At 45.3% G+C, this 10,000-nt stretch overlaps 1 protein-coding gene across 4 annotated transcripts in view; it reads right to left on the minus strand.

Annotated features, from left to right (window-relative positions):
- The window catches only part of LOC122252678 (otoferlin), a 390,650-nt gene that overhangs the window by 15,201 nt on the left and 365,449 nt on the right, over positions 1 to 10,000 (minus strand). For 3 of the 4 annotated variants that reach the window (XM_086535873.1, XM_086535871.1, XM_086535874.1), the window contains 8 exons: positions 9,519 to 9,680; positions 8,842 to 9,028; positions 7,603 to 7,754; positions 6,614 to 6,769; positions 6,143 to 6,349; positions 3,919 to 4,047; positions 1,996 to 2,085; positions 408 to 589 (listed from right to left, as the gene is read on the minus strand). In XM_086535873.1, coding sequence (XP_086391999.1) covers positions 408 to 589; positions 1,996 to 2,085; positions 3,919 to 4,047; positions 6,143 to 6,349; positions 6,614 to 6,769; positions 7,603 to 7,754; positions 8,842 to 9,028; positions 9,519 to 9,680 — 1,265 coding nt within the window. The remainder of the gene's footprint in view (positions 1 to 407; positions 590 to 1,995; positions 2,086 to 3,918; positions 4,048 to 6,142; positions 6,350 to 6,613; positions 6,770 to 7,602; positions 7,755 to 8,841; positions 9,029 to 9,518; positions 9,681 to 10,000) is intronic. The other variant, XM_086535872.1, reaches the window with a different exon arrangement.

The following is a 10,000-nucleotide window of genomic DNA, read 5'->3' on the forward strand; positions in this document are numbered from 1 at the left end:
GTCTTTCTGTCTTCCTACCTATCTATCTACCTATCCATCTATCTATCTACTTACCCATCAACCTATCTATCCACATATCTACCTATCTACTTACCTATCAATCCAATTATCCACAAATTTACCCATCAGGCTCTCTATCCACACATCTACCCATCTACTTACCCATCAACCTATCTATCCACATATCTACCCATCTACTTACCCATCAGCATATCTACCTACCTACTTACCTATCAATCCATCTATCCACAAATTTACCCATCAACCTATCTATCCACATATCTACCCATCTACCTACCCACATATCTACCAATCTACTTACCCATCAACCTATCTACCTACCTATCTACCTACCCCCCCTCCCCCTCAATTAAGACCATCACAGCAACCACCACATCACAACTCACTTGCCAAAGACGGGGTTCAGCTGCTTCGAAATGTAGTTCTCCTTGTCTGACACTTTCTTGCCCCCAAGGTAGATCAGGATGTAAGGGTCAGCTTTCCCATTGAGGTCCATGGGGTGAAGGTCGCACGCACGTACCACGTACACTCGAACCAGCACGTGAATGGGGTCGTTTGATGGAAGGCCCTGTGGAGTGGATAGATAGATAGATAGACAGATTGATAAATATGAGACAGATAGACAGATTGATAAATAGGAGACAGATAGACAGATTGATAAATAGGAGACAGATAGACAGATTGATAAATAGGAGACAGATAGATAGATAGATAGATAGACAGACAGATAGACAGACATATAAACAGATTGATAAATAGGAGACAGATAGACAGATTGATAGATAGATTGATAGATAGACAGATTAATAGATAGACACACAGATAGACAGATTGGTAGATAGCAGACAGATAGACAGATTGATAGATAGGTGGGAATGGAAGTGTTAAAAGAGAAATTTAAAAAAAGGACAGATATATAAGGGTGACCATTTGCATTTTGATTTTGATTTTGAGATCATAGTGAGATTAAAGCTATGATGTTTGATGGTGGTTCTTGTGTGATTTAAATTCAAATTTTGATTTTGATGTGATATTAAGATCGAAGTTAGATAGGAGTTGAACTCTTTTTATGGTGGTTTTTGTGGGTTATGCACTTTGATTTTGATTTTGAAACGTTAATGAGGTTGAATTTGAGAAATGTGATGGCAGACCCAACTTGGAAATGCGGACATGGATTTAAAATTTTGAAAAGATAGGGGATATTGAAAGGATCCGAGGAATTAGCTTTTAGATTTAGATTTTGGAAGAGTGACGATAGAAGAAAGGTAAATAGAGAGAAGTTGGGTTCGTTTGAAAGAAGACCTAGTTTAGGTCGAAATAGAATTAGAATTGTGAAAAAAACATTGTGGATAAAAATAGAGAGACGGAAAATCCCGTGAAAGGAACAATTTGATTTAGATTTTGAAAACGTGTGACCAGAACAAAGAGTCTTAGCACTTAGCTTTTGATCTGCTAAGACCAAATTTAGAGGGGGTATGGCTTATGGAACTGGCAATTTGATCTATAAAATTATTGAAAAATGAGGGACAGGGGCAGGGTCGTTTTATGGCTGACCCGGAAGAAGCATTTAGAATTAGATCTTGAAAAGTATGTGAATAGAATTTAGATAGGAACTAGAATGCAAAAGTCAAGAATATCATTATGAATCCTATTGAAATGTTTTCAAAATATGGAAAGAGGTAGCAATATTCATCAATTTACATCCATATAAAATTATATACAACACATATAATTGATATCTCTTTCAGAATAAAACATCCTGCTTAAAAAAAAAAAAAAAAATCAAGGAAGTTCCGTTACTCAGTCGTATTTTACAACTTGCAACTAAAATTTAAAAAAATAAAAAATCCTCAAATCAGCCACACTATTTTCCACTCCTCAAAATAAATTCCTTCTTCTATTCACAACCTCCGTCAATTCAATAGGATCTAATCTACCGAAATCAATCTATTCAACCCTGTAATCAGACCTCACCTGGAAGAATCCATACTGGGGATCTCCTCCTGTGATGGTCGTATCGTCAATATCCTTTGGGAGTGGCCACCTGTACAGCTTGAGGGAACCCTGGAAGATGTGGGATTAAATTAAGACACCCTGGAAGATGTGAGATGAGATTAAGACACCCTGGAAGATGTGGGATGAGATTAAGACACCCTGGAAGATGTGGGATGAGATTAAGACACCCTGGAAGATGTGGGATTAAATTAAGACACCCTGGAAGATGTGGGATTAAATTAAGACACCCTGGAAGATGTGAGATGAGATTAAGACACCCTGGAAGATGTGGGATGAGATTAAGACACCCTGGAAGATGTGGGATGAGATTAAGACACCCTGGAAGATGTGGGATTAAATTAAGACACCCTGGAAGATGTGGGATTAAATTAAGACACCCTGGAAGATGTGGGATTAAATTAAGACACCCTGGAAGATGTGGGATTAAATTAAGACACCCTGGAAGATGTGGGATTAAATTAAGACACCCTGGAAGATGTGGGATTAAATTAAGACACCCTGGAAGATGTGGGATTAAATTAAGACACCCTGGAAGATGTGGGATGAGATTAAGACACCCTGGAAGATGTGAGATAAAATTAAGACACCCTGGAAGATGTGGGATGAGATTAAGACACCCTGGAAGATGTGAGATAAAATTAAGACACCCTGGAAGATGTGGGATGAGATTAAGACACCCTGGAAGATGTGGGATGAGATTAAGACACCCTGGAAGATGTGGGATTAAATTAAGACACCCTGGAAGATGTGGGATTAAATTAAGACACCCTGGAAGATGTGGGATTAAATTAAGACACCCTGGAAGATGTGGGATTAAATTAAGACACCCTGGAAGATGTGGGATTAAATTAAGACACCCTGGAAGATGTGGGATTAAATTAAGACACCCTGGAAGATGTGGGATGAGATTAAGACACCCTGGAAGATGTGAGATAAAATTAAGACACCCTGGAAGATGTGGGATGAGATTAAGACACCCTGGAAGATGTGAGATAAAATTAAGACACCCTGGAAGATGTGGGATGAGATTAAGACACCCTGGAAGATGTGAGATAAAATTAAGACACCCTGGAAGATGTGGGGTGGAATTAAGACACCCTGGAAGATGTGAGATAAAATTAAGACACCCTGGAAGATGTGGGGTGGAATTAAGACACCCTGGAAGATGTGAGATAAAATTAAGACACCCTGGAAGATGTGGGGTGGAATTAAGACACCCTGGAAGATGTGAGATAAAATTAAGACACCCTGGAAGATGTGGGGTGGAATTAAGACACCCTGGAAGATGTGGGATGAGATTAAGACACCCTGGAAGATGTGGGATGAGATTAAGACACCCTGGAAGATGTGGGATTAAATTAAGACACCCTGGAAGATTTGGAAGGATTGTAGGATGTGGAATGGATGTAAAGCGTGAATCATGTAAACAGAGGAATAGGGATCAAAATCGTGCGGTAAAATGATGTGGAAGATGATGGATAGATGTGTAAGGTGTGATTACCCCCATTCTGGAAGATGTGAAATTTTTTTTTTTTTTCTGTAACGTTGGGGGTTTGGTCAATATGAAGTCGAAGTAGTATCAAAGTGTTCAAGTTTTGTGATTTTTTTTTTGCTTAGAGTGAACTGTGCATAAATAATATTAGATTACAGTCTGAACGGAGTCTCTGAGTGCGTTAAAAAATATATTATCATTATTATTGATCGTTTCTATTATCATTATCAGAATTATCATCATTATTCTTATCATTGTAATCACCATCACCCTTATCATTGCTACTACCATCATAACAATAACCATCATCATTAACCGAACCCCCCATCCGGACAAAAGACAAAAACAAAAACAAGAACTAACCCACTTGTCTCCCGGTCCCATCTCACCTTAAACTTCCCGACGACTCGATTTTCGTCCTCCAGTTCGTCTCCGGTTTTCTTGCCCCGGTACAGCTCGAAGGTGTGGAGCCATTCCCGGAACCCGTTGAATTCCGTCTCCAGGTCACCGGGTATTACCTGTGTTAGGGGAGGGGGGAGGGGGGGTGTTAGTAAGAGGGGGGGGGGGTGTAAGACGGGATGGACTGGTGGTGTCGATGGCTGTTTGTTTCATTCGTTATTTTTTTCTCTCTCTTTTTTTCTGTTTTCTGTTTTTCTCCTTCCGTCTCTTCTATATTCCCTTCTTCTCTCTCTTTCCCTTCTCTTCTCTCATTCCTTCCTTATCTTTTACCTTCTTTATCCATTCATCAAAACCAACCTTCATTAAAGCAATATTCTATTTGGGTGTTCTTTCTCTCCTCCTTCCATCTTTTCCTACCTCCTCCCTTTCTTTTCTCTCTCTCTCTCTCTCTCTCTCTCTCTCTCTCTCTCTCTCTCTCTCTCTCTCTCTCTCTCTCTCTCTCTCTCTCTCTCTCTCTCTCTCTCTCTCTCTCTCTCTTCCCTCCTTCCCGCTCTTCTTCCTTTTGTCTCTCTCTCCATTATCCATTCACCCACCTTCATAATAGCAACATTTTGCTTAGGTTTTCTCTCTTCTCCTCTCCTCCTTTTCCCTCCCTTCCTTCCCTCTCTCCCTCCTTCTCTTTCTCTTTCCACCCCCTTTCTCTCCCTCCCTTTCTCCTTCCTTCTGTCTGTCTCCCTCTCTCCAAAACCCACCATCAAAAGAGCAATATTCTGCTTGGGTTTTCTCTCTTCTCCTCCCTCCCTCCTTCCTTTCCTCTCACTCTTTTCCCTCTCTCCCTCCTTTTCCCTCCCTTTCTTCCCTCTCTCCCTCTTTCCACCTCCTTCTTTCTCCCTCCCTTCCTCCTTTCCTCTCTCCTTCTCTCCTTACCATCCACCAAAACCCACCTTCATAAGAGCAATATTCTACTTGGGCTTTCTCTCTCTTCTCCTCCCTCCCTCCCTCCTTCCTCTCTTCTCACTCTCTTCCCTCTCTCCCTCATGCTTTCTCTCCTTTTCACTCCCTTACTTCCCTCTCCCCCTCCATCTCTCTCTCTCTTTCCACCTCCTTCTTTCTCTCCCTCCCTCTCTCCTTCCTTCTGTCTCCCTCTCTCCTTCTCTCCAAAACCCACCTTCATAAGAGCAATATTCTGCTTGGGTTTTCTCTCTCTTCTCCATCCCTCATTCATTCCTTTCCTCTCACTTTCTTCCCTCTCTCCCTCTTCCTTTCTCTCTTTTTTCCTCCCTTTCTTCCTTCTCTCCCTCCATCTCTCTCCCTCTTTCCACCTCCATCTTCCTTTCCCTCCCTTCCTCCTTTCCTCTTTCCACTTCCTTCTTTCTCTCCCTCCCTTCCTCTTTCCCTCTCTCCTTTTCTCCAAAACCCACCATCAAAAGAGCAATATTCTGCTTGGGTTTTCTCTCTTCTCCTCCCTCCCTCCTTCCTTTTCTCTCACTCTCTTCCCTCTCTTCCTCCGTTTCCCTCCCTTTCTTCCCTCTCTCCTTCCTTCGCTTTCTCTTTCCACCTCCTTCTTTCTCTCCCTCCCTTCCTCCTTCCCTCTCTCCTTCCTTCTGTCTCCCTCTCTCCTTTCTCTCCCTCCCTCTCTCCTTCCTTCTGTCTCCCTCTCTCCTTCCTTCTGTCTCCCTCTCTCCTTTCTCTCCCTCCCTCTCTCCTTCCTTCTGTCTCCCTCTCTCCTTCCTTCTGTCTCCCTCTCTCCTTCCTTCTGTCTCCCTCTCTCCTTTCTCTCCCTCCCTCTCTCCTTCCTTCTGTCTCCCTCTCTCCTTCCTTCTGTGTCCCTCTCTCCTTCCTTCTGTCTCCCTCTCTCCTTTCTCTCCCTCCCTCTCTCCTTCCTTCTGTCTCCCTCTCTCCTTCCTTCTGTCTCCCTCTCTCCTTCCTTCTGTCTCCCTCTCTCCTTCCCTCTCTCCTTCCTTCTGTCTCCCTCTCTCCTTCCTTCTGTCTCCCTCTCTCCTTTCTCTCCCTCCCTCTCTCCTTCCTTCTGTCTCCCTCTCTCCTTTCTCTCCCTCCCTCTCTCCTTCCTTCTGTCTCCCTCTCTCCTTCCTTCTGTCTCCCTCTCTCCTTCCTTCTGTCTCCCTCTCTCCTTCCTTCTGTCTCCCTCTCTCCTTTCTCTCCCTCCCTCTCTCCTTCCTTCTGTCTCCCTCTCTCCCTCTCTCCAAAACCCACCTTCATAAGAGCAATATTCTGCTTGGGTTTTCTTCTCTGCGTCTTCGGGCTGAGCCTCGCCGCTAGCTTGGCCGCCGTCGAAGATGCCTTGAAGGTGTGGTGCTTCTTCTTGTCCGTCGCCGCGTCCCTCTGGGCGTCCTGCTGTTGGGCCTGCTCGCCGTCGGGGTTGTCTGCTCGCTCTCTCGCCCCCCTGCTTTCCTGCTGTTGCTGTTGGAGGAGTGAAAGCAGAGCGTGAGTGAAGTAAGTGTAGGCAAGGGGGGGGGGGGCGGAGATCAAAGTCGCACGGTAAAAGGATGAATATGTTTATGAACAAACGTGGAAGATTCGATTTTGCATGCAATATTGTAATAATCTCCTGCCTTATGATGACGATGCAAATATATCTTCAATCATTACCCAAATAAAATGATCAACCACAATAAGAAATTATTCTAAAAAAACAAAAACAACAAAACAACTCGAAACACCTACAATCGCCACAGCTTCGAGAGACGCAAAGTATTTCGTCCACCAATCTCTATTCTCCTCTTCCTCTTCTTCTACGTCTATACTCTGCTTTCGTCTTCGATTGGCTTCCGCTTTCTCCTTCTTCGTAACGCCGACGAGCTTGGAGACAGCGCCAGATCCCTGAGGTGGAAAGGACGAAGGAAGAAACGAAGAGAATGAGATGTGTGAAGAAAGAGAGAGTTTCACGGGGCGTCGGGGTGGAGACTTGCTGCTGGGGAGGTGTTTTGGGGGGTGTTAAGCTGAGGGTCTGCTCTCTCTCTCTCTTATCTCTCTCTCTCAATTTCTATTTCTCTTTCTATTTCCCTTTCTCTCTCTCTCTCTCTATCTATCTATCTCTTTCTCTCTCTCTCTCGCTCTCTCTCGCCCTTTCTCTTTCTCTCTCTCTTTCTCTCTCTCTCTCTTTTTCTCTCTCTCTTTCACTCTTTCTCTCTCTCTCTCTCTCTCTCTCTCTCTCTCTCTCTCTCTCTCTCTCTCGCCCCCCCCCTCTCTCTCTCTCTCTCTCCCTCTCTCTCTCTCGCCCCCCCCTCTCTCTCTCTCTCTCTCTCTCTCTCTCTCTCTCTCTCTCTCTCTCTCTCTCTCTCTCTCACACACACACGTGTACACACTAATCACGTACATTAGGAATACCGGAAACAGTTTTCATATCATTTATACAAGCACATTGATTCAATAGAAAAATAAATGCAGCACACATTATGCCGTCCTGTATAAAACCCAAACTTAAGAAATAACGCATTAAACCATTAAAAAGGACCACACAATTTGAGTGACAATAATAAATACACAAAGAGAACAAATCCACAACCTAACTTAAAATATCCAATTTTAAAGACACAGGAGATAAAAAAACAATATATATATATATATCTCCAATACAAAAAAACAAAAACCAAAACAAAGAACAAAGAACAAACAAACGTAACAAACAAACCAAAGGAACGATAATATCCTACACGCACATAGTCGATGGTGATGATTGTGTCCTTCTGTAGGAGAGGACTTCGCTCGTGATTCCCTCTGTAGGCAGCGCTTCCTCCGCCTCCTCCTCCATGGATGTTATTGGGCACAAGGGCGTTGTTGTTCCCTACGCCGTTAGGGTCGTCTCCTGAAGAAGGTGGGGGTGTTAGGGCGTTTTGGGTTGGGTTGGGGTGGGGTGGAGTGGGTTTTGGGTTGGGGTTTGGGTTAGGGTGGAGTGGGGTGGGTTGGGTTGGGGTGGAGTGGGTTTGGGTTTGGGTGGAGTGGGGTGGGGGGGGTGGGGTGGGTTTGGGTTTGGGTTGGGTTTGGGTTGGGGTGGAGTGGGTTTTGGGTTGGGTTTGGGTGGGTTTGGGTTGGGGTGGAGTGGGTTGGGTTGGGTTGGGTTGGGTTGGGGTGGGTTGGGGTGGAGTGGGGTGGGGTGTGGTGGGTTGGGCTGGGTTTGGGTTTGGGTTGGGTGGCTTTGTTGTTTTTGGTTAGTGGGGTTGGAAGCCTTGTTGTTTTGGTTGAGTGAGGCTTGGGTTGTGTTTGTGTTTTGTTTTTGTGTTTGTTTGTTTGTTTGTTTGTGTGTGTGTGTGTGTGTGTGTGTGTACGTGAGTGTGTATTGGCTTATTTGTGATAAGTTTCGTCTGTGTTTTAGCAAAAATTATTATAATGCATGATCTTATGTAGTACAGGCCTATGTGATACTTCCCTCTTATGCTAACCTCTATTCACTCCCCCTTCCCTTGCCATCCCTCCCTCCCTTACACCAACCCCTTCTTCCTCTCCTACCTGGCCCTTCCTATACCTCTCTCCTCACCTTCCCTCCATCTCCCCATTCCTCTCCTTCTCTCCATCTCCTCCACCTTCACCCCCGTCCCTCCATCCCCTCCACCTCCCCAACCCCCAACCCCTCCATAACCCCATCATCCCTCCCCACCCTCCCCATCCCTCCCCAACCTTCCCCAACCCTCCCCAACCCTCCCCGAACCCTCCCCGAACCCTCCCCAACCCTCCCCATCCCACACCAACCCCCAACCCCCAACCCCTGCATAACCCCATCGTCCCTCCACCCTCCCCAACCCTCCCTAACCCCATCGTCCCTCCACCCTCCCCAACCCCCAACCCCTCCAAAACCCCACCAACCCCTCCCCAAACCCCAACCCCCAAACCCTCCATAACCCCATCGTCCCTCCACCCTCCCTAACCCTCCCCAACCCTCCCCGAACCCTCCTCACCTTGCAACTGGACCAGCGACGCATTCCTCGCGGCCGCCTCCTTCTCCCTCTTCGTCGACGGGGTCCACGTGTACCGATGGAGGTTCGAGATGATGTGAGTCCCGACGAGGGTGAACCTTCCGAAACTTCGACAATCTACAACCCGGATGGTGATGGGAGGGCAGTAGAGCTCCTGTTCTGGTAGTTCCTGTGGTTGGGGTGAGTGGGTTTTTATTATTATGGTGGTGGTGGTACGTGGTTGATGGTAGGGATGGATGGATTGTGGGGGAAGGGTCTTTGTGGGTTGTGGGTTGATTTGGATTTGTGAGGTGGCGTTGATGAGATGTTGGTGAGGTTTTCGTGCAATTTCAGGGCTAATTATCGTAATATGTACGAAATAAGCAATGATGATAATAACACTAAGATATTAACAATGCTAAGAATACTGAGAACGGGGAATATTCACACATCTCGTCCCAAAAGAGAAGCCAAGTCAAAGAATAAACCAAAACCGACGTTGAACCGTATGTCTTTTACGTCCCGAACCCACACTTTCACCCCGGACCCACACTTTCACCTCCAATCAACAGCGGCCTTAGAAATATAACACCCACCCCGAACCCACACTTTCACCTACACCCAACCAATGCCCTTCCTCTACGCCCACAAACGCCCCATCCTAGAGCGAAAGGACTCACCAAATCGATGTATTTCACAGGATTCGTAAAATTGGGATTTCTTCGGGCGGATGTGATGACCGCTGACTGGATGATGTGCCCAGCCACTTCCACATCCACACGCGGCCGGTCCACTGTCAGCAGGTGGATGCGCTTCAGGTCTCTCAGGCCCCAGAATAATACCTGTGGATGGGGATTTCATGAAGGGGTTTTGTTAAGGGATTTCTTGGTGGGATTTCACGAAAGGGATTTCATGAAGGTATTGTTTGATGGGATTTCACGAAAGGGATTTCATGATGGGATTTTATGAAGGTATTATTTGATGGGATTTTATGAAGGGATTTCATGATAGGATTTCATGATGGGATTTCATGATGGGATTTTGGGAAGGGATTTCATGATGGGATTTCATGAAGGGATTTCATGAAGGAATTTCATGATGGGATTTCTTGATGGGATTTCTTGATGGGACTTTATGAAGGGATTTCTAGATTTTATGAGGA

Source organism: Penaeus japonicus, unplaced genomic scaffold, assembly GCF_977035675.1.
Source record: "Penaeus japonicus unplaced genomic scaffold, GWHDUDI00000001_assembly GWHDUDI00000004, whole genome shotgun sequence".
Taxonomy (NCBI): domain Eukaryota; kingdom Metazoa; phylum Arthropoda; class Malacostraca; order Decapoda; family Penaeidae; genus Penaeus; species Penaeus japonicus.